The sequence below is a fragment of the Venturia canescens genome, chromosome 11 (assembly GCF_019457755.1).
Source record: "Venturia canescens isolate UGA chromosome 11, ASM1945775v1, whole genome shotgun sequence".
In the NCBI taxonomy this organism is placed as follows: Eukaryota; Metazoa; Arthropoda; class Insecta; order Hymenoptera; family Ichneumonidae; genus Venturia; species Venturia canescens.
Genome location: NC_057431.1, coordinates 9,071,905 through 9,095,804, shown reverse-complemented (window position 1 = coordinate 9,095,804; position 23,900 = coordinate 9,071,905). Strand labels below are relative to the sequence as shown.

Here is a 23,900-nt window from a genome sequence, read left to right as displayed (position 1 = left end):
TTTTAGATAATCTGTTAGAAGAGTGACCTCAAAATTCGTGAGGATTCGAGGTCGAAGGGTCGAAAATGATTTTGAGCTTCATTCTGCTCTGCAGAAAATGAAAAATCTTTCATGCAAATGGATTTCAAATGATCATTTTCTTGTGGAATATTTTGATGATTCTCAGAGGTTGGGAACAAACGGAAACACTCAAATTCATGATCAAGGTCGAGAGAATCGAATATAGAATAAAATCAAACAGAATAAGTCGCACTGACTTTATGGTTTCCGAATCTCAAGCCGATATGCTAATAAATCGTCAAATGTTTAATGAGATTTGTCAGAGAATCGTCGTGAGCAGTGAGCCATCGACGAATATTCTACGTAACGCATGCTCGAGCCTTGACAAATTTCGTTCCATCAGAATATATTGGATTGAAGATTTCTCTCCCCTTTTACCCTCACTATTCTCATTGGCATTCAAATTATTTGAATTTTTATTAAACACGACATTCGACGATGGATATAAAAGAGTTGCTCAGGCTTTGAGGGACGTGCTGTCCCGGAGCCAGTACCCGAAGGATTCATGTCTGCAAAACCGCAAATTCCAGGCTTCCTCCTAGTCGAATTTCATTTTTGTTGCTATTTAATTCACTGAAAAGTTGTCAACTCAATTTTTTTCATCGATCGATTAATCTCGTTGCTGTGCCACCAGAAAGTGCGTAATTTTGTCACTGGACATTTTTTTCAACTATTTCATTTTCGTTTTATCAGTTACTCAGCTGTTTTCGTGACTGTGAATTTTGGTGCAGTTCCAATAAAAATTGTAGTTTCCATCAACGAAAAATTATTGTTACAGTTTCAATAACAAAGTGACAGTTGAATAAAAATGAAAAAACAAATTAAGTTGTCGCAACAATTAGTGAGTCTTGAATGAGCGATTAATTAACATTGCAGATTATGATGGCATCTTCGTTCGAACCCACTGTGACGGAAGCTGTAGTCGCTGCTCTGAATCCAGGCACTGCTCTGACCTCTCCGATGAGCAACGTTCTCACAGACACTCTGGTTACCATCGGACCCAAGTTTGCTCAACAGTTTATGCGATTCTCGAATCAGACAGTCGTTGACAAAGTCCCTGAAGAAATGCTGCATCTCATCGATCCCTACTGGTCAGTCTCGTTGAATTAAACTTTTTCTTCCATTTATTGTTAAATTGCAATGTTATCCTAAGGTTGCAAATACTTTCAATGCATTAATTCCTTTCGTGCACGTTCCAAATGTCCTGATTATATCAAGTTTTTGAAATTTCACGATTCTAATCTTGGAGGATGGTCAATTGAAAAAAATGCTTAAAATTTTTCCAGAATCTCAGATATTTATTTGTACACTGCAAAACGTTTTGTCGATAAGTTCACGGTCAAAGAAAAAGCAGAAATTGTAAAGACAAAAGTTCTGCTTGATCTAAGAAGCGAGGAAAGTTCGATGGAAATTTTAAAAGAAAATTTTTATTCTTAAATAATGAATTTTTAAATTAGGTATCAGTACCCACCGATGGATCCAATTTGGCACAAAATTCTTGGTCTGGTGATGATAGTGATAGGAATTCTGGGATGGACTGGTAACGGAATGGTCGTTTATATTTTCCTGGTAACACCAAGTCTCCGAACGCCTAGTAATCTGCTCGTGGTGAATCTAGCATTTTCGGATTTTCTTATGATGATAATGATGTCACCGCCGATGGTGATAAATTGCTGGTTCGAGACATGGGTGCTTGGTCAGTGAAATTTCATTAAAAATTCATTATCGTTTAATAGTTGAAGTAAAAAAAGTGGCAAAAAGAAATTTTTTGGCGTGCGCTGCTCAATTTTACTCAGAATTTGGGAAAGTTTCTGAGGATCTTGATAAGAAAAATCCTGTTTTTTTCTTCATTTGATGGAAAAAAAAATTTCACCTTGTCCCAGGTCCTCTCATGTGCGACATTTATGCAATGATTGGTTCATTGTGCGGTGGTGCATCGATCTGGACGATGACAATGATCGCCTATGATCGTTATAACGTCATTGTTAAAGGCATGAATGGCAGACCGCTGACCATCAACCTCGCAATTCTTAAAATATTGATCATTTGGTTACACTCTCTTGTGTGGACGATATTTCCTATGGTAGGGTGGAATCGGTGAGCACAGATAATTACATTTTAGGTTTACTAACGTTTCACTATTCTGTTATCTGTTATTATTCAAAATTTACAAAACTTTGACATTTTTTTTATTTTTCATATATTCTCTTCTTTTTATAGGAGAAAAAAATTCATTGTAATTCAACATGTTTTCAGATACGTTCCGGAAGGAAATATGACGTCGTGTGGCACCGATTATTTCAACCAAGCGTGGTTATCGCGCTCCTACATTCTCGTTTATTCCATTTTCGTCTATTACACGCCGTTGTTCACAATTATTTATTCCTACTGGTTCATCGTTGCTGTGAGTAATCGAAGAACATTTTCAAACTCGACTGAACCGTGGCTATTATAAAAATCTTGAGCGCCGCATCAATTTTTTTCTTCAATTCGCAGACTGTCGCTGCTCATGAGAAAGCGATGAGAGATCAGGCAAAAAAAATGAACGTTGCGTCCCTCAGGAGCGGTGAACAGGAAGGAGAAAGCGCTGAAGTCAAACTCGCCAAGGTTAATTCATACCAAAAATCATAAGAATGATTGATGAATTTTGAAAGAATTCAAAATCTTATTTCAAATAATTCTGACCGAGGCATCTTCGATTCATTGAAAAACTGTGACCTTTCGAGAGGTCTCGATGGACTACCAACTCCAATGGTAAACTGAAAATCTGTTGACAGGTGGCAATAACAACAATTTCTCTCTGGTTCGCCGCCTGGACTCCTTATTTGGTGATCAATTACACTGGAATTTTTGGAGGCAAAATTAGTCCACTTTTCACAATTTGGGGATCGTTGTGTGCCAAAACAAACGCTTGTTACAATCCGATCGTGTACGCAGTCAGGTTGGTCTCAATTTTTATATTTTTCATTGAAAATCAAGCTAGTTTTCTTAAACTGGGTCATTTTGACTCCTGCCGCTGCTTCATTCAAATTTTTCTCCAGATTCACTGCAAATTTCAAAACCATTCATCTTCCAATCATTTATTATTTGTAGCCATCCAAAATATCGAGCAGCTTTGCACGCCAAATTTCCTTGTTTGCTTATCGGAGCAGATGAAAATAAGCCTGCAGCTCCAGCCGGCGGTGCAGCGGCACCAGCAGCCGAAGCCTGATTGATCCACACGTTTGCCGAATTATGAATTTTTATCATCCAGGTACATTGTTCATTTGTTCTCGACGAAAACAAAACAAAAAAATCTTTCAATATGGGATGGGAATGAAGAAACAAACAAAACCTAAAATTCAATCAATTTTGAAAAACAAAAGAAAGAAAAATCGATGAATACAAATATTTGTGTTATTTCGTATCGATTTTAATCGAATTAATCGAAAAGAAAAAAAAACAACCAAGTTGTGATTGCTTTGAGAATAAAAAAAAAGTTTAAATTTTTCGACAAAAGGATAAAACTCTCAAAATAAATACCGAGAATTGGAAATTAGTTTTTCATTCGATTTCTTTCGATAAATTTTCATTCGGTGTGTTGTGCAATAAAAACTAAAAAAAAAAGATAAAAATACGTCGTGAAAGAATTTTTTCAACGCTCTTATTATAGGCCAGAAAAAGAAGGGTTTATATTTGACAAAAGTATTATCCGATAACCGCGAGTGCCATTATATCCCACGCAGAACGGTCCCCGGTTGTTGAGTTTATAATTTTGAACACGAGATTCGTAATTTATTATTTGTTCATTAACAAATTAGTGAAAAAAATGCACTTTCTTGGTTTTCCGTCAATAAAACAAAAACCAATAGAGCTACGAAGAAGCAACCAAAAAACGAAGTATAGAGAACAAAAATGCGAAGAGAATGAGCTCTGGAACGACCTGATCGATCAATAATGAACTTGAAAAATTGAAAAAAAAAAAAAAAAACAGAAAAACGAAAAATAGCGTTTTTTCAAAAAAATTCTATCAACACCATCTTTGAAGTTGTATCTTCTTTTTTGCACGATCGTGTAGGTATTGATAAATACTTGCTCTGTAAAAAATCCAGGTGCTGTCGGATGATTAGTTTTTGAATTATCGCCCTCCGAAGTTGCGAGGGCCATTTTTTTTCAGCAAGCCTGGAGCAAGCCTGAAAATCAGGCGCAAAAATGAACAAATGGAAAAATGAACAAAAATGAACAATTAACAAAGTTGGTGGGGGTCGAACAGCAACCTGAAGTATGAAATTATTAATTATTATAGATATAATAATTAATATTAATTATTAATAATTATTATTAATTAATAACGAAATATAAATAATTTTTATTGTTATTAATAAAGTATTGTTACGATTATGATAAATTAGGTATTGCGGAGGATAAAAAATAGGAAAAATCGTTTGAGTTGCCTGTAGAATTTATTTAATGTTACAAAATTAAAATTCAGATACAACATTATCGTCGCGAAAATGGTGAAGCAGCGAAATTTCGTTTTGTCAATCGCTTCGCGGCAATGATTTCCTCGCGATGGAGAATTTGGGTGGAGCATCGTTTTAGCCTGTTTAGCTTGGAACGACGTTCCGGCGAGGATTTAATCGAGAATTGCGACGATTTTGGAATTTGGTCTATAACGAGGAGGTGATTAACGACTCGATTTAGTGGTGCTTGAACGAGTCGTAAACCCGACGATAGACAAACCCTCGAAAATCGGGCAATCGACGAATCAATGTTTCAACGTTTTTCCGTTCGTCCTCGGAACTTCAACGAGCACCCTGGACCTCGATGTTTTTTCTTGCACTTTGATCTTCGGATGGTTCGACGAGGTTTATGAAACAGAAATACCGAGCAGAGGTTCTTCGATCTTGTTCCCCCAGTTTTTTGTATATTTACAATTTTTCTCATTTTTCAGTCTCGTTAGCTGGCGCCCTGTCGTCGACGTTCAGCTCGCTTTGAACTTTTTTAACAACCCCGACGGTATTTCTGCTCCGGAAAATTCCTCGTTCCGCTTCGAGGTGTTGCTTAAGCTGCGGATTTCTCGTTGTCGGTGACAGTCGTCACGCCTGAAACGGTCGAGGTCGCGTCACCCGCGTGCGACGGCTCGCCACCACCGCAGGCCAGGGATGGGAATCTCGCGAAGAGGGCGGCTCGGTATTTCGGATGGCTGCTCAACAGAATTAAACCTTATTGATTTCCTGACTGTCGATATTCTCTCGAGATGAAAGATTGTGGGGGCGAGACGAATTTGCATAATTTTTAACGGAAATTTCAATTCTCGAGTGAATAAAAAGCCTCGCATGATCAAATTTTCGAAAAATTTGTGTTAAATCCTCTAAATCACCTGATTCCGTAGACAATTGGATTGTAAACGGCGTTGGCCTTGGCGAAGAGGGAGCCCCAGATCGTGAAAAGTGGGCTGATCTTCGCGGTTTCGAAGACTCCGGCGTAGTTGATTACCAAGTAGGGAGTCCAGGCCATGAACCAGAGGGAGATCGTCATCAGAGCGACCTGAGATCAAAATATTCATGATTTTCTCGTTTCTCTTATCGGTGGAACGAGACCCTTCACACGGGGGATGAACCCGTGGTTGAAGGAATTGGGAACATTTGCGCAAGGGAGCTTCTCCGTGGATTGAGGAACTTCCCCTTGTCCGGCGCCCTGTCCAACTTCTCCGTCGAAGGGGAAAAGTGTTCCCCTCGACGGGCCTCTAGCCCTGGACAAATAATGAATCGTTGGGGGATCGAGGATTCCCCATATGCAAGGGGGTTCCCCCCAATCAAAAGAGAAAAAGCCCCATTGTAGGATCCACCGGATAGGGAATCTCATGTCGAGGGGAATCGTTCAAGCAAATTTGTCCTTTTACCTTGGCCAGTTTGCACTCAGCGCTGGTGTTAGCGTTCTCAGCGGATCGGAGGGACGCGACGTTCATCTTCTTGGCCTGTTCCCTCATCGCCCTTTCGTGGGCGGATACTGCAGCAATGATGAAGTAGTAGCTGTAGATGATGAGGAACAAGGGCATGTAGTAGACGAAGACGCTGTAGACCAAGATGTACGAGCGCGAGAGCCACTCCTTGTTGAGGTAATCAGTTCCGCAGGCCGTCATGTTGCCTTCTGGTACATATCTGAAATATTGAAGCTTTCAGGAATCGGTGCAAGTCCCACGGGAGTCACAAAAGTCACAGGAGAAGCGAGCGATGCCCTGATTTGGAAAAAACCTCACCGGTTCCATCCGAGCATGGGGGCAACCGTCCAGATAAGAGCGAAGAGCCAGATTCCGAGGATGCGAAGGAGGCAGCCGTTGATGGTCAAGGGCTTGCCAGCCAATCCTTTGACGATTACGTTGTATCTGTCGAAGGCGATCATCGTCATTGTCCAGATGGAGCTACATCCGTACAGGGAGCCTAACATAGCGTAGATTTCGCACATCAACGGTCCGAATACCCAGGTCTCGTAATAGCAGTTGATCACCTGATGGGACCATCGAAATCTCCATGAGAAAGCTCCTTCGTCAGGGATTTTCGTTGAGTTTTGAGTCTTTGTGTGCACACATGGCAGCTTGAGTGGGAACCAGATCTGAGGCCAAGTACCTTGAGTCGAATCAAGATTTTTGGACTCGGATGTTTTACCGGCAGAACTTTTGACATTCTTCCGGTCATCGAAGCAACAGACATCGAGAAACCGTTTCATGGATTTTTCGGTCTGAATACAAAGGGTGTTGCTTCGACTTCCATCCGAATGTGAGAAATTCTTTGCATCGACGGAGCGACCGGACAAGCTTCCAAAAGTTTTTTAATGCGGAGTCCTCAGAGAAAACTCAACGGAGCTCCATCCAGAAGCTAAGCCGGGGTCAACATCACCCATGTGTGCACTCAAAGGGCACATTATTTGACAAATACCATGGGTGGCGACATGCAGAACATCATGAGGAAGTCGGAAAAGGCAAGATTGATGACAAGGAGATTGCTCGGGGTGCGGAGGCTCTTGGTCGAAGAGAAAATGTAAACGACCATTCCGTTTCCAATGACGGATACGATCCCCAAGCAACCGATGACAAAGCCAAGGATCCCGTGCCACAGGGGATTCATCGGTGGGAATTGGTACCAATGAGCGTCAACCAGGTGCAGCATCTCCGGTGGCACCTTGTCGACGACGGTTTGGTTTCCGAAACCTCCTTGGGAGGCGTAACCGTACGCCGCATAACTCGGTCCCGACAACATCGACATCTTCAGGCTGCAACGATCCGCATCGAACCATGATTTTCGCACTGATTTACGATTTTTTAGAAACTGACGGAACCAATTTAACAAAAATTGAAAAAATCTTTTTTGTCTTTCAAAAATTTCATTTTCCTTTCAACGCCCACTGATTTTAATTTTTAAATGAAATAATTTTTTTTAAATGAAAAATAAATAAAACTTTTAAAAAATAAAAGAAAAAATAAATCAAAAAATGAAGTAAAGACAAAAGACAATGTGCTCGATGAGTAACTAAGAATATCGCGAGAAAGACGAAAAAAAAATATTCAAACTTGAACCCAAAAAAGACGAGCACTGATCGAACGGATGATGAATTCATTCAAAAAACTTCATTTTTTGTCAATCGTTGAGTACTCAATTGTCGAAATTGAAGTTTCCACGAATATTTTTATCAAAAACAATAATTCAGATGTCAAATTAAAAAACGTTAACTTCTCATGGAATCCAGTCTGATTGAAGAAAAAAAACTCCAGGATTAATGAAAAATTGATAGCCAAAGTTTGGATATAAAATTTTCAAAATTTCTATTTTTAATCGAATTTGAATGGTGAGACAAAAGTAAACGATTTTCCCTTGTTCAATAAAGAAGTAAAGAAAACTTACCTTTCGTTAGCTCGCTACTTGGAGAAAATCGTTGATAAACGAACTATTCCAAGTACGTTGATATGAAAATTATTCGTTACGATTGTTACGAGGGTGGAACCGCGAAAAGTTTGTTATTTGTTTGTAATTGCAAAAAAAAAGAGGAAAGGTTCGCTACGTTGGAAGATGGTTTGGTCCTCTGTTGGATGCAGCTCGGAGCTACAACCGTGGAGTACCGTTTAAATATGCACGGCCTGTCAGTCAGTCAGGCTCCATATGTACCCTGCCCCGTTCCATTTCTTTCGACTATATATTTCAGTAGCCCTCGTTTCTAAGTCGCCAAACAGTCTTAAGACGTTGTTTATTGAGTTATCGAGGATTTGAGAAATACCTTGACGTCTATACCAAAACTTACATCGCTTTTTCTCAACGTCGAACGAAACCCTACAAATTCAACGTTCTTCCGTACACACGTAACTTGTAAGACACACAACACTGCTGTTGAGGAGCGAACAGATTATTCTGTCGTTTTTTTTCGTCTGCCTTCTATTTTTTTCCTCCTCGGAGAGCTTCTCGCACATATGAAGGTCATTCGTACTTCATTCAGCTTTCGAAGGTTAAGCAAAACATCGGTCACCTAACCTCACTTGGAATTTTCGAAATCGAAATTCTTTGACACAGCTTGAGCGATTTAAAAAAGGCTCTGTCAGCCCGCGCAGGGCGATGGCAAAAGTGGGCTGACATTTTTATTTTTTGATCGGGCGAACGGTGTAGAAAATTTTCACTTTCCAAATTTGCAGCTATTTCTCTTAACCTCAAACTTTTTATCGCTTCCTTTTTTTTCGATGAAATATGCTCGACGGTTCTTTTCACTATTTTGGAAAATGAAACAAAATATTTTCATTTGGCACGAAATAATAGGACGATGGCGAAAAAGCTCATTAAAAGGGTCTTTTCGGAGTGTTATTTTATTAGGATTTCGAATTTGAAGAATACCAGCGGTCAGTTATTAGGGAGTATTGAGTGAAAATACTCGAATGAGCTGAAAAGGAGTAGTTCAATTTTTTCATTCTGTTGAAATCTCCGAAAAAGTAACAGCAACTTTTTATTTTTATTTGGAATTTCATTATGATCGTCTTATCTATTCAAATTCGAATGACCTTCGAATTGGTTGGGTTTTCCAACTCGTAATTCTTTGATTTTCAAAGAATTTTTTTTATTTTTCGATTTCTTCCCTACCCTATAGTAGCAATTTTTAAAAGGGTGCCAAAAAGTTATCCGAAAGTTGACATTTGTCTAAAAGTTATCTTTCAGACAACTGTTAACTTTCGGATAACTTTTTGGCGGACATTTGTATACCATTAAGGTAACTTTTTGGCACCCTTTTGGAAATTGCTACTAGGGTTTCTGGGTTTTTGTTTTTCAACGAAAATCGCGACTGAGTTGTCAATATTCTGACAAAAATCGATTTTGTTTTCACTTTTATTGCGGCGTTTGAACCAAACGAGAAGAGGAGTCCACGATTGCGGCGCTACTGCGGACAGCCTCGGTACTGAAGTTGTGACGTTTGTCAGTTTTAGAGCACAACACCAAACAAACTGACACGTTGGTTAGGTTTTCTTAATCTTCTTCGTAATCAGCCGGTTTTAGTGAATGATTTATCAATTCTTCATAAAAATTTCTCCGAAAAATCGGAATAAATTGTATACGGAAATTGTTTATATAAATGGAGGAAATTAACAACGAAAATTCGAAAGATATTAAAATAGTTTGCCCCAAGGCAGAGGAGCTCAGTGTTATTGTAAACAAAGTAAGATGCGAGGAATGTGGTTTGACATTCAGCAACGAGCCCCGACTCCGTATGCACGTGTTGAAAATTCACGAGCACAAAAATCTCATAAAAAACATCAAAGAAGACGTTCGTTACCATTGTCCCGAAAATACTTGCGTTTATGCCCTTACGTCACAACGCTTTTTTACGACAATGAAATACTTGAAACAGGTTAGTCAAAAAATTAAATTCGTCGTCAGTTTTCTACAATATTTATGGAAATATTAACGAAAAATTATAATACATCAATCCACCAATGGATTTCCCACTCATTCATAAAATGAAATAACCTCAGAAATGAACGGTTTTTTTTTATCAGCACTACTTAAAAGTGCACGCAGCTAAAAAATTTGGCTGTGATCAATGCGACAAGAGTTTTTCTACTGAAGCAGCAAGAATAGCTCATTCGAGGGTTTGCGGAGTGGAATTCACTTGTGGTTGTTTGAGAGTATTCGGCACTTACGAAGCTCTGCTTACTCATTGCAAAAGAGCTTCTCACACAGTGGACCAGAAGTACAAAAAAGCTGTTAAGTGAGCACTTTTATATTCGATTCAATAAGTTTAACCTCAATGAGTTTACATTTTTTTAAAATGGTGAATTACATAAGAATTTGGTAAACGAATTAAAAAATTTATTGATTTTTTGAATTTCAGTCGTAAGCCACAAGGAAAAAGTTCACAGCCGACTAAACCGGTCTCGATCTCCAGTTCTCAGAGTTTAAGCAAGCCGGTGATGATTTTGCCATTGCGAACAAGTTATTTTATGCCAGCAAACACAGCGAAAATATCATTTGACGTTGCTGTGCAAACGGACGATTTGAAACGTCAGAAAAGAACACAGAGCCCGTCCAAGAGTTGCAAGCGTCGGGAATCTCGTCAGACTCAAACACAGATTTTGTCAAAAGAAAAGCGTTTGAGAAAAACTGTGGAGACACAAACAACGAGGAATTCGTTGAAGCCTGCTGTGAGGAGGAAACATTCGAAAGTGGATTTGACGCTGCCAGAAAACTTTGCTACGGACAATTTATTTTCTCCCAGTACTTTAGAACTGGGAGACGAAGTTGCTCTGGAAGATTTGTGGGGAGAAAAAAATGCTTCGTTGGGAACGCAAACGAGTCCGGATAAGGATTTGCTCGAGGCCCTCAGCGACAGTGTCACACAAACCGATCTCGTTACCTTCTACACTCCGGATCAAGGAAATTGTCTAAACATCGTTGAAAACTCTTGTTACTCCTACGAAGACAATACTCGAGGGATATCTTCGAGATCAGATCCAATGTTGACTATCGATAGCTTCACCGATCGCTTCAGCAGCATAGAAACCCAAACAGAAACAATTTCGAGCAACTCCACTCCGCTCATCTCTTCGAGCGACAGTTTTTTCGAAAATGAACTCGTCGCTTCAAGAAATTTTGCTCTCAGCTCCAACAATGAGACTCAAACCACTGAGAACTTTCACAATATCGAGCAACTCCTTTACAGCAACAATTACACACAAACCTGCAACGATATACTTCGAGCCTCGGATCTTGGACTCTCTGATATTCAGACCCAAACCGCTTGGCCCGAGCTCGTCCACGACTCCAATTCAATTTCCGCTAAAACTCAAACCCGCACAACTCAGGCTCCCAATCTCCAGTCTGGGGTTTCTAATTCTTCGGAAAAATCGTGGCTCAACACAAGAATCAGTCACACCGAAACTCAAACTGACTTGTTAAGCATCTTCGACGAGTTTCCGTGATGAAATCCACTGAAAAGTTTTCCTCCATCGCTATTTTTCCCTCGTTTCCTAGTTTTCGTGATCCCACATTCGTTTAATTCAAACTGAGCATTCTCAGGACAACTAGGGTTCCTCAGGCCCTGATTTTTTTCGTTCCCCGAGGTTTTCTCATTCGTTTTTCGCCAACGAAGAAAATTCTTTCTGATAAAGTCACATTCGGTAGATAATTTTCCTTGGAACAGCAGATGAACGAAAAAATTAAAAAATCAAATTTTCTCATCGAGATTCTGAAAATTATTTAAAAAAATGTCCGTCGGTGCCAAATTAATAATAATTTATCAATTATTTATTTTGTAAATATTTCTAATGGATAATTTAGCTGCATGAATCAAATAATTAGGAAAAGTACAAATAATTTATCAAAAATTGTAGGATAAAAGATGAAATTTTTGAAATTATTACTCAAACCATACGAATTTAAGCCCAAAGTCATTTAATGTCTTTGAATTTCATTTCCATCTCGAAAACAACGTCAGTAGAAATAATGAATTTCAATCCTTCGCTGTGAACGGTTTGAAGGTGCTCCGATGAGGTTTGAGGATTGAAAAAATCAAAAGGTCGAAACTTAGAAAACTAGAGAATAAAATAAAAAATCGAATTTCCCTTCTCGTTTGATTTCCTTCTCCCACAAAGCCCCCCTTTTTGTACATTGAGTTTAATTTGTTTTATTGTTTATCTACATCGAACAACATTACAAAAATATTTCGATGAGTGGCGATGACATCGATAAGGAAAATGGGGGGTGCTCTTTCCGACTACCTTTGTTTACACTTGTCAGGCCAAAGTAAATTGAGGCTCGAACCAAAGAATATTTAATTAAATTAAATAATTGAATTACTCAAAAAGCGTTGATCGATTATTTCGTCGACTCTGCGACGAAATTGGCCCGATTCTCTCCACGTGGACGAGGAAAATAATTTCATTCTGTCTTCGAGCGTGTTAAAAACTATAAAAAATAACAAGAAAATGTGATTATTTAAAAACAAAAAGTTTTCTCTGCCCGAGGCACAGGCTCGTAGAGAGTACCGAATTTCTTCGTTTTCAATCATCTTTCCGCAACGTCCACATACGAAAATTGTACCAAAAATAGGTGCAAATTTTTCCAATCTATTTTTTTTGGCTCCGGGACGCAAACATGACGGATTTCGGTATGAAACTTGATCTCTGCGATTCTTTCAATTTTTTCTTCGTTTAAATCGAGCGAGTTTCGTAGCGATATAAAAGTACAATAAATAAATAATGAACAACAAATATTTCCTTCGAAGTATTGAAAGAAGGAAAAGTTGGAACAAAGCCGAAGCGTTTGGAGGGCGCGATCATTCTTTATCCATAAACTACGTTGTTTGTTTTCTTTTAATTTTTAGTATAGTCAAAGCTGAGAAGCGATTTTCAGGAACTTGCCGTTACGAATTGCAGATTTTATATCTTTTTATCGAAATGGGTGAAAGCTTTTTCTCGGGGATTTTTGCTCGTCTTTTCGTGAAATTACTCGAAAACCCTTTCGAACGCTACAGCGAACATTTGGAGCTCCTATAACGCCGGACCAGCAGCGTTTTCTTCCTCGAAATCAGGAAAATAGTCTTTGGTTCTGTCCTCTATCCTGTCGATGTTTTCCAACGTTGTTGCCATGACTTTCAAATTGTTCACTCCCGACATCAATTGCCTGGATGGAATAACAAATATTAATTTATCATTTTTCATCAAATTATCTTTGAGATTCTAAATTATTCTCAATTTTTGATGAACTTAAAAAACTAAAAACGAATTTCCCATGGAACGTTTTTTTTATTTGTAATGCTGAATTGTTAATGGACCTGAGAGACCCCTCGGCTGACATCGCAGCAGCTCGGAGCTCGTCGCTCAATTTTTTAATTCTTCTGTCAGAGCCTGGAAATCGATAATCGGAGCAGCCTGTTCCAGCTAAGCTCCTCAATTCCCGGTTTTCTGATCGCAGTATCGACACCTCTTCCTGCCAAGGAAAAAAACGTTTGAGAAAAACGAATGAGAGCACGAAAAGAAAAAACTGGAAAAACTTTGGCAATGGCTCACCGTCAAGACTTTCACTTCCTGTTTCAATAACGTCACTGCGCTTTCTGCGCTATTTGCTCTCTTCTGAAAATCCAAGAAACGTACATTGAACTCAGGATTCTTTGAGTCGGTAAATCCTTAAAGAATCGAGAGAAATTCAAACTCACTGTACTTCGCTTCAGATTAACTTCAACCTGTTCCATAGCTTTTTCCAAATGTGCAGTTTCGTCCTGATCAGCTTCCTTCCTCGAGGACAATTCGGCTTTGAGAGATTCTATCCTGAGATGGGAAAAAACAATTTTTATTCCCAGATCGAGGAAACGATCGTAAAAATCGAGTCTTTTGTTAAACGAAATTCAACGGTGTACTCACATCCTCATTTTTTCTGCGATGTGTCGCCTGGCGACTTTGAGCTCTTCCCTTAATCTCTCGTTTTCCAGCGCCAAGTGCTTTAAAATGAAAAATAAATGAAGCTGGAAGCGATGAGAGGTGAAAAGAGGAGGGAATAATGGCTTACACCGTTGTCAGTTCTTTCCGGCAAAACCAAAGACGAGTCATTTTCCCCGGCGACACGATTGCGGATGGGTCCATCGTTCAAGAAGTCTGGAAGAGATTTATTGATGCTGTTTTCATTGGCCGGTGAATCGCTGGGTCTCAAAGGATCGGAGAGACTGGAACCAGCGATAGAAGATGGCAAATCGAAAGGAAACGCCTCGATATTCCTCGCAGATTCATTTTGACGGACGGGCAGTTGGTTAGGTCTAGGGAAACCCGTGGGTGGATTATTGCAGGCTCCGTTATCAGAGCCTGGATTGATGCGCTGTTTTCTTCGTTCCAAACCACCGGTAAGGTCAAAGGGCAGGTCGCACGAGATTTGTGGTTTTTCGGTATCGTTTCTGGAGCATCTTGCAGCCTGGCGGCGTTCCGCATTGTTTATTGTGAAGTCGGGCAAATTGTCAATGTCCGCGACAAGAGGAACAGTTGCGGTGCCCGACGCCGCTGCTTCTGTGTTCAGATAGCACTGCTCGATGACCAAATGGTCCTGGACAAAGTCAGGCAACTCTGTTGGATTGCAGGGATATTTTGAATCCACTTCCGAACCAACGTTCGAGGGGCTCATACGCGCTGAGGAATAGACCTTCGGGCGAGCCCCTGACAAATTGTAATTTGGCCTTGTATCTTTCTTCAAAAAGTGTTTGAAACTGAAGGGATTCTCATCCCGTCGTGACTCTCTGGAAGGTCCTTCTGCCGTTGAACCTGTCAGAAATTAATTTTTTCATTTGAATTCATTCTAACCTTTATCATTCGTTTTCCATGGTAGAATTTTTCTCTATTCGGGTCCAAGAGACCCGAGAGCTTTTGAAGGAGGCTACGGAATGGATGATAACCGAGTCTGTGAGAGTGTGATTCCAAGGTTCATGAAATTGACTAATATTGATTGGATCTTGAAGTGAAAAAATTAATGAATTTCCCAAGTTCTGAGAGCAAAAATGTTTTTATGCAAAATTGAAATATAAAATGATTGTTTTTTTAAATAAATTGACATTTTTTTGAAAAAGTTCGTTCTTTTATTCGGGTGTCAGTAGAAATGAAGCAATTTTTATCTTTTCACCTGTTAAATTGTCGATTTCGTCGCGACTTCGTAGGTTATTATCCCGAGAGGAATGATTACTGCTTGTTAAACTGAAATTGTTTTTGTCCTTAGGTTCGACCGACGGGGATGAAGATCCGTCGGTCCCTCGGCGATTCGACATCGCGATTTTTCCTTATTATAACTCGCGCACTTGATTCTTCGATTTGTTTTTATTCCTCTTATTTTTATGTTTTTTATTAGCATTGAGCAACGTGCTTTCGGTGTGTGTACGTGTGGAGGATCGCACAAGGTGAAAACACCGACATGAGAAAAAAAACACTCACACAGTTGTGCCAAATGCAGCTGAGGCTTTGACACACACATGTGCGTGGAGAGCACCGACCGAACTCGATTGTTAATCGAACGCACCAGTTTTGCCCGGAAAATCAACAGACCAAACCAGTTTCACCTGCTTGAAAGCGAGGCGGTGAAATTTTCGTGGCTCAAAATAATATGATTTTTCGTAAAAAGTAGGGCAGACTCAATTAATTTATCCTGACATTTCAGACCGTAAATTTTTTCATCAATTTCTTTGTGTTGTACTCTTTTTCGACGGAGGCATGTACGGAGCCAGTTATCATGTAAATTTTTTTGCGCGAAAAGGGTCCGTCGACAGGCCAGAATGAATCTAAGTCCGATTTTTATTTCCTGATTAATTGCGAACTGTAAATATTGGAATTAAATTTTTGAATGATTTGTTCAACTTTTGTTCATGGCGCATTTGCGGTAGTACATTTTACGGCGACGGTGCATGAAAAAAAACGGTCAGTTTTCCATGCCGCTAGAAAACTGTGTTAACATGAAATAATACATTAGCAATTTCGATCGAAGAATGCATGATTTTGTAGAATCGAATTGACTGGAATGATATTGCACGAGAACCATCATTTTATTTTAATTTTTCTTATTAGTAGCGAATTAGGAGGCTGTGACGAATGCGTAATCCGTCACCAGAGTGCGCTGATTTCTGCGCAAGAAAACCGAATTTCCCGAATTCCCATTTTGCATCTTAACACCGGTTTAACTAAGACCGTGGTTTAACTACATCGGGCGTTACTAAAACGGAACAAAAGCGCTGTGAACGTAGCCATTTAAAAGCTGATGGAGTTTGAGCGAAAGGAGGGTCATAGCCATAAAGAAGAGAAGAAGTATTAAGTCAGAATATTGTCAGCTGCAAAGTACAGACATATTTTTGTATTATATTCATTAATTAAATTGAACCCTGAAGTATTGTGTTTTAATTTACGCGAAAATTCACAAGGCGTCAATTTGTCAATCGAACCCACCTAAATCAAATAATTCCGAATAGTTGTTAAAATTCCCACTATTGTCATTGCCAATTTAAGAAAATAAAATATATGATACAATGAACGTCCCCGCTGCGCTCATGTGTCTACGTCGTCGAGCGACCATGTCAAAAAATGTCCCCGAACCGGAAGCCAGTACAAAACGGGAAGAATAAGAAAAAAAGAAGAAGTGGCACATGCCCGCGGAGGAGAAGAGAGAAGAAAAAAAAGAAGACCACGCACCCCTGTTGAGAGCGTTCGAGTGTCTAAAGTAAAAGTTCATTGTGCTACCAAACAGCCCTAAAATTGAATTGTACTTCGGTAAATAAAATAATAGATGTTTATTAACGAAACTGACGATAATGAGGTTATTCATTCAAAAAAAAGAACTACAAAAACCGAAAAGCCGATGGTGAGACAAAGGAAAAACCCAAGAATACAACATTGAATTTTCACGATTTCTGTTGAAAAAAGTATATTAAATGGTTTGTTTTTTCCTCTGGTTCGCAGTCCCTTCTCGTTTTTCGTTCTTGAATTCACGTGGCTGTGGAAGTTACAAATTTCGTCAAAGTAGCGAGTTTCATTGCTTCGTATGGAAGTATGGAGACATTCGCAATCGAAAAACGGTTTCTTATCCGGACCGGAAATCCACCGGCAGTGCGAGAGGGCCTTCTCTCCATTTACTTTTCATTGTTTTTTCAAATTTGTGACAATTGTCAAATACCGCGATAAAATACATAACAGACATTTACTCATATCAATTTACTGAGTTTCTTTACCGATTTTAATAATCTGTATGCCTTTCCCGATATATCGTACGTCCTTCTGTACATACGCAAACAATGGCGGGATTCAACTGCCCGATGACTTTTTCCTTCTTCCTCCGCTGGGAGCGCTCGGAATGTGATGCCGTCTATAAATTTCTAGTTCCATGCGCCACCGCTATAAAAATGCGAGTAAAGTTGTTTCGTACTGGCCGTGGTACTGGGGGATTGATGGCTATCTCTTTTTTGGATTGTCCTCGGCCGAACAGTGACGCTTCGACGCTGCGTCCGTGCGGCTGTTCATCGCGTTTCGAACTTAAAAAATTCGTCTCCACAACGGCATCGAGACGAGACTCGAAACATTTTCTTTCAAAATTGCTTCTCCGAATAATCGTCGTAAGCGCTAGCAAATAATTAGTCAAAAAACCGGAAAAATTTAGTGAGAAATGTCGACCATGACGCACAGTAGGAAACGTGTTTGTTACTATTACGACAGTAAGTAGAAAAAGTGCATTTATTTTTCCTTTTCATACTTTTTATTACATCTCAATGGATTTTCTCCGCGGAAAACCCATGTACAAATGTTTATTGCATGTTATGATAAGTAATCCCGCGAAAAACCGAGACCGCGCGGGGGCGGCAAATGGCAGTGTTCAGACATGTCTGTGTGTACGTGTGTTCACAATGCGAGTCGACAATCACGTATACCACATCCAATTTTCTTCTCGATTATCTGCTTCCCGCATTTCTTTTTTAATTCTATTTTGTAATGAAAACCTTACCGGTGTACAGAATTTTCAAAATGAGCACAAAAATTCTGTTACCAGCTTTCTTTCGTTTTTATTGTTTCCGTGACGTTAACGTGAGAGATTCTCAAGTAGGAATTCGCGCGACCGTAGTTAAGGAAATAAAGCCAAGCGTCCGCCATGCTTACTGCGTGACCGTAGGTCACTTGAGAATCTCTCGCCTTATGTTACTATTTTTCCTAAAAATTGACGTATTCTGACTAAAAATGATAAAAATTTATGAAATTCGTGTTCCTCGATAAGTTTTCTTTAAAATCGCTGCTTGCTCACACTTTCTTTTACATTTTCATCTCGACTTTTTGAACTTTCGAGTTTGTGTTTTGTTCTCGCGTTCCGTGAGGCATTTTGGAGCGAATGCTTTCTTTTTCTCCGCAACACGCCTTTGTCCTTATTTTTCGAACGTTCCATTCCTTTTTACTTCAGCTCGTCAAATTTTCAAGTTGATTTCCCATTGCCGAAATTTAGGAATCGCTTTTCTCTCGATTTTTGGTAACGTCGTACACATACGTTTTCCGTGACATTGAAATTTGCGTTCTTAAAATTCTACCAAAAAAACGTATTTCATATAAAAATCAAATTTCACCATACTTTTTCATTCATTTTTCTTCATAATTCCATATATTTGACATTTTTTAATCAAGAGATTTAAAATATTGAAAAATAAAGCTGTGACATGTTTACTAAACTTTTTTCGTGCTTTGTGGAACGAGTTTGATGGATATTCTGATCGTGCATTAAGTTTTTCTGCAATCGTTACCCTCTGGTCAGGATTTAAATAAAAACTTTTGGAAACTCAATGAAAAATCAATCGTTATCAACGATTTGCATGTTTATATCAAAAAATTGAACTGAGAAATGAAAACATCTTAAAAAATGAACAAATTTAGTTCGTACAACAAATTAACCAATTAATTATCACGTAATCTTTTATTTGTACAATTTTCCTGTAATTTTACACAATTCCAAATTTGTCTGAATTTGAAGCAAAAATTCTGACTAAATAAAATTGTTAGCATCAACATTTGTGCAATTCATTGTAAAAAAATTTGTACATAAATTCATACTTGCAATGCAGATGCACAATTGTTAATTTATTAGACTGACAGCAATGGTTATGCTATCAGAACATGACTTTGACCAGATTTTCCACAGTTTTCTATGACTCGAGAGTCACAAGTGTCATTGCAAGCAGTGAATTAAAAATGAGTGGCCATGGCACTAGGAAATTTTGCAATACCGCAAACAACGGTATTCATTCGTTGCATAATTTTTCTCAGGTGATATTGGAAACTATTACTATGGGCAAGGACATCCGATGAAGCCACATCGCATAAGGATGACACACAATTTGCTGTTGAATTATGGCCTCTACAGAAAAATGGAAATTTATGTGAGTAAAATAAAAATGGATAACACACGACATTCATCTTCTCGTATGCTGAGATACAGTTCCAAAAATGTGACAAATAAACTGTCCAGACTGGCACCCTCCGTTTGCACGTATTCAAATAACTTTTTGTTTCATTATTGTTGAGAAGATTGAGTCGTTATAACGCATGAAATAAAAATAATGGAATTTTGAAATTTCTAGCGTCCTCACAAAGCCACGGCCGATGAAATGACGAAATTCCACAGCGACGAGTACATCAGATTCTTGAGATCGATTAGACCAGATAACATGGCAGAGTACAACAAACAAATGCAGAGATGTAAGTTGTACTTTACTTCATATCTGGCTTCAGGATATTACTAGGAGGGGGGAAGGTTCTTTTGACCCAAAAGTAACCAAAAACTGAAAAAAAATTAAAATGTGAAAAAAATAGAAAAAGCTACTAAAATTAAATGATGGTGTATCTTTCAGGGTTTCAGTGGATAAAAAATGTAAAATTTGATAATTCTAGGCTTTAATTTGCCAAAAACTCAATGATGATTTCCGATTTATCCTTTGTGCAGTCAACGTCGGAGAAGATTGTCCAGTTTTTGATGGACTCTACGAGTTTTGTCAACTGTCAGCCGGTGGTTCGGTTGCCGCAGCTGTCAAATTGAACAAGCAAGCCTCCGAAATCTGCATCAACTGGGGAGGAGGCTTGCACCACGCGAAAAAGAGCGAAGCCTCAGGTTTCTGCTACGTCAATGACATCGTTCTCGGGATATTGGAGCTGCTTAAATACCACCAGAGAGTTTTGTACATCGACATCGATGTGCATCACGGCGACGGGGTCGAGGAGGCTTTTTATACAACGGATCGTGTCATGACCGTTTCTTTTCATAAATACGGCGAATATTTTCCGGGAACTGGAGATTTGCGCGACATTGGAGCCGGAAAGGTGAGAATTTTGTGGTTTTCATATTTTTTCGTAATTTTTTCTCCCAAATTTTCGCTTTCATTGATTTTCTTGTACCTTCTTCAGGGAAAGTACTACGCTGTCAACATTCCGTTGAGGGATGGCATGGATGACGAGAGCTACGAGTCCATTTTCGTACCAATCATTTCCAAAGTCATGGAAACTTTCCAACCTTCCGCTGTCGTTCTCCAATGCGGCGCGGACTCGTTGACTGGTACTGTCCCTTTTCTCAAGCGATTAATCGTCTTCGTTTCGAGTGTCGGAGCTTCGTCGTAAAAGTTTAATGTCCAGTTTGAAAAAAGACTGAATTTGTTTCTTTCCGAACAAAATTTATTTTCCACTTTATTGAGACAAATTTCGAGTTTTTCCTCGCACAATGGGGAACGAAATTTTGAAGCTTTTCTCGTCACAAAAATGAGGCTTGAATATTGTCTCGAGAAAAAAAAACAAAAAACAAAAAAACAACTCCAGTTCATAAAAATTCGTAAATCTAACAGATTTTTTGAATTTTTCGAATAAAAACAGGCGACCGGTTGGGATGTTTCAACCTGACGGTTCGTGGCCACGGCAAATGTGTAGAATTTGTGAAAAAATACAATTTGCCATTTTTGATGGTTGGCGGTGGTGGTTACACGATCAGAAACGTTTCGAGATGTTGGACGTACGAAACTTCGGTCGCCCTCGGCTCCGAAATCGCCAACGAACTGCCCTACAACGATTACTTTGAATATTTCGGACCTGACTTCAAACTCCACATCAGCCCTTCGAATATGGCAAACCAAAACACCATAGAATATTTGGAAAAAATTAAGTTAGTTTAAAAAATTGAATAATCACATTTCCTCGTACGATTTTCCATTTTTTCAACCATTTTCTCGCTCATTTTATTACAAAATTCAAACTAATTGTGCAGTTATTCATTTTGTACCATTTTTTTTTTGTTTAGAACGAGGTTATTCGAAAATTTGAGGATGTTGCCACACGCACCAGGAGTCCAAGTCCAAGCGATTCCCGAGGATGGGGCAACGGTCGAGGACTCTGAAGCCGAGGAAAAAATAAACCCGGATGAAAGATTACCACAACGAGATTTAGACAAAAGGATACAACACGAAAACGAGTACAGTGATAGCGAGGACGAGGGCGACGGTGGTCGTCGAGATAATCGATCTTTCAAGGTAGATAAAACTAATTCGATTGAATTTGATTGAGAAAAAATGATGAAGATGAAGCTTCAGTCGAATCACTCGATCAAAAGTTCGAAAATGATTTCAAATTATTTCGCTCAACTGTTGACGATCGTAATTTATTCAATATTATTTCCATTCTCACTAAATCGATTCTCGATTTAAATAATATTTTGTGAAATATTGAAAATATTTTTATTTCATATTTGATCGTGAATGTTTATAAAAATGTATTAAAAGAAATGGAATTTTCAACATTTTCAGGGCTCGCGTAAGCGGCCGAGACTGGACAAAACGCAGGAAGGAATCGATGGAGACATGAAAAAAGAGGACGACATAAAATCCGAAGTAAAAGGTAAAATTTTGAGGATTTAAAGATTCGGTGAAAAGGCTTGTTTTGTAACAAATTTTGTTTTCGAGCAAATTCATTTTCTAAATAAAAATGTAAAAAAGAGTTTTTTGAAAGCTTATCAGTAAAAAATCAACGGATATTCGTCGACGGAGCAAAGAATTTATGATTTTTCTATGAAATCAAATCGATATTTTGTTTGCAGACGAAAAAGACGAAAAGTCGAACGCGATGAATGACGAGGCGAAGAAAGACGGTAGTGGGAATCCCTGATAGAAGAGAATTCGGGGCAGCTTGAGAAACTCGTTGAAAAAAAATTAATTTGTCGGAATTCGGAGGAAGCTGGTGGGGAGGTGTGGACAGAGAGGAAAAAAGGAGAAAAGAATTAAAAAGAACGAGGAAGAAGCATAAAAAGAAGAAAATCCGAGTGCAGAATTACGAAGAAAGAATCAAGGCCCTGGTGGATTGACTATCATGTTCCTAAAGTAATTTTCAAAATTATCATTTCACGATGCCCATCGTCAAGGAAAACAACAAAAAACAAAAAATGATTTAATTTTTATGACAGAAAACATGTAAAATCAAGTCATTTTTTCTCCAATGGGCTCCCATCGACGCTGCGTTTTTTTCACGCAAAATTTCGCATTGTTTTTACTCAAAAACAATTTGCGAAATAATAAATTTTGCGTTTGCTAATTACGCCTGTACATAAAATAATTAATAATCGTCTATTTCTCTCTCTCTTTCTCTCTACATCGAAAAAATCTAGATTCGTGATGAATGTTTCAAAAATTTACATGTTGACCAAAAGTGAAGAAAATTTGGAAAAAAAACAAACATAAATATTCACTTTCTATAGTCTCTGAATTCGCGATTCTATCAATTCAAATTTTTTAGTTCCAAAAATAAACAACAAGACGATTTTCTTAACCACCGAGATTTTTTGTTCCAAGTCGTACCATTATTTCAAGCGACAATCCTTTGAAAATCGTGATTCGTAGAAAAGAAGAAAAAAAAGATTTCCTTTCGTTCAACTTGAATTTACAGTTGAGCGAAATGAGTAAGATTTTTCAGAGCAAAGTCAAGAATAATTCAACAGCATAATTCATTTCCGATCCTCCAAAGATGAAAACCCAGATTTTTGTCATAAAAATACAGAAATACCAAAAAAAAAAAAATAAAAAAGAAAAATGCATTGACACATCTAAAGTAAACAAAATAAAAATTAGAAATATTGGAATAGAGCAAGAGCGAATGGGGACAAGAATGAAAAGTGATTGTGCAAGGATGACTGAAAAATAAAAAATCATTACGACCATCGAGCGTTAGTAAGTTTCCTCTACAGTTCAATGAAACTGAAGAAGAAAAAACGACGAACGAAGCAACAACAAAAAAGCCAGAAATAAAGATCAATGGAATATTTTTAGTGATATGTGAAAAAATGAAAAAATTTAAGAAACAAAAATTGAAGAGAGAAAAAGAAATATTCAATGTATTGTTCTCATCGTGTTTTAGTATTGTAATAAGTCGAATTAATTACGAAAATAATCGAGCATTACTTGCGTTTTGCATTGATTAAAACATACCGAAAGAAAAAAAATACAGAGACAGTCACACACCCATATACACACACGTACATAAATACAAAAATTTTTAAATATTTATAATAAAAATCATTTTTTGAGATCGATGAATACAATAATTTGTGCGTTTTCAATGAAAATATTTGTTTTCCCTCATTATATTGCAGGACAAATGGTAAGTGATGATTTTTTTAACGAAATTTCGTATTCAAAAAGTTTTGATCGTCAAATCTTGAATTTTTTAAATTCTTTTTCCCTTATTTATATGTTCAGGGTCTCTTTGACCCATGAAATTGATTTTTACTAATTATTCACGCTGCTCGAATGTTTCGAGAGTTACGAATAAAATTTTGGAATTTTTTTTTGAGTTTTTTATCATGGGTACGACTGGC

The 23,900-nt window shown here is 38.3% G+C and overlaps 5 protein-coding genes and 1 pseudogene across 6 annotated transcripts; 3 read left to right on the top strand and 3 right to left on the bottom strand.

Moving 5' to 3' along the window:
• Positions 1 to 520: 520 nt before the first annotated feature.
• Positions 521 to 4,542, top strand: LOC122418060 (rhodopsin, long-wavelength-like). 2 transcript variants are annotated; one of them, XM_043432067.1, is made up of 8 exons: positions 524 to 697; positions 937 to 1,151; positions 1,518 to 1,756; positions 1,944 to 2,157; positions 2,317 to 2,464; positions 2,557 to 2,667; positions 2,838 to 3,001; positions 3,154 to 4,542. In XM_043432067.1, the coding sequence occupies exons 2-8, from the start codon at positions 940 to 942 to the stop codon at positions 3,269 to 3,271; spliced, it is 1,206 nt and encodes a 401-aa protein (XP_043288002.1). In that variant the 5' UTR covers positions 524 to 697; positions 937 to 939; the 3' UTR covers positions 3,272 to 4,542. The 2 variants fall into 2 exon arrangements, with proteins under 2 accessions (XP_043288003.1, XP_043288002.1); XM_043432068.1 differs by lacking the exons at positions 2,317 to 2,464; positions 2,557 to 2,667; positions 2,838 to 3,001; positions 3,154 to 4,542 and having other exon boundaries at positions 521 to 697; positions 1,944 to 2,161.
• LOC122417732 (rhodopsin, long-wavelength-like) lies at positions 4,484 to 6,184 on the bottom strand (annotated as a pseudogene).
• A 113-nt stretch (positions 6,185 to 6,297) lies between these two features.
• On the bottom strand, positions 6,298 to 8,183 carry LOC122418063 (rhodopsin). Its single transcript, XM_043432072.1, has 3 exons — positions 7,941 to 8,183; positions 6,978 to 7,311; positions 6,298 to 6,549 (listed from the first exon to the last, which is right to left on the bottom strand). The coding sequence occupies exons 2-3, from the start codon at positions 7,302 to 7,304 to the stop codon at positions 6,298 to 6,300; spliced, it is 579 nt and encodes a 192-aa protein (XP_043288007.1). The 5' UTR covers positions 7,305 to 7,311; positions 7,941 to 8,183.
• A 1,323-nt stretch (positions 8,184 to 9,506) lies between these two features.
• Asciz (ASCIZ zinc finger protein) lies at positions 9,507 to 11,518 on the top strand. Its single transcript, XM_043432065.1, has 3 exons — positions 9,507 to 9,921; positions 10,070 to 10,281; positions 10,405 to 11,518. The coding sequence occupies exons 1-3, from the start codon at positions 9,646 to 9,648 to the stop codon at positions 11,489 to 11,491; spliced, it is 1,575 nt and encodes a 524-aa protein (XP_043288000.1). The 5' UTR covers positions 9,507 to 9,645; the 3' UTR covers positions 11,492 to 11,518.
• A 661-nt stretch (positions 11,519 to 12,179) lies between these two features.
• Positions 12,180 to 15,833, bottom strand: l(3)04053 (lethal (3) 04053). Its single transcript, XM_043432066.1, has 7 exons — positions 15,171 to 15,833; positions 14,076 to 14,815; positions 13,931 to 14,007; positions 13,726 to 13,837; positions 13,580 to 13,642; positions 13,345 to 13,499; positions 12,180 to 13,193 (listed from the first exon to the last, which is right to left on the bottom strand). The coding sequence occupies exons 1-7, from the start codon at positions 15,310 to 15,312 to the stop codon at positions 13,061 to 13,063; spliced, it is 1,422 nt and encodes a 473-aa protein (XP_043288001.1). The 5' UTR covers positions 15,313 to 15,833; the 3' UTR covers positions 12,180 to 13,060.
• Positions 15,834 to 17,484: 1,651 nt separating this feature from the next.
• Positions 17,485 to 23,623, top strand: HDAC1 (histone deacetylase 1). Its single transcript, XM_043432188.1, has 9 exons — positions 17,485 to 17,736; positions 19,325 to 19,437; positions 19,639 to 19,756; positions 20,001 to 20,374; positions 20,459 to 20,606; positions 20,918 to 21,203; positions 21,339 to 21,567; positions 21,841 to 21,931; positions 22,131 to 23,623. Exons 1-9 carry the CDS (start codon positions 17,688 to 17,690, stop codon positions 22,196 to 22,198), a joined length of 1,476 nt encoding a protein of 491 aa, XP_043288123.1. The 5' UTR covers positions 17,485 to 17,687; the 3' UTR covers positions 22,199 to 23,623.
• Positions 23,624 to 23,900: the final 277 nt, after the last annotated feature.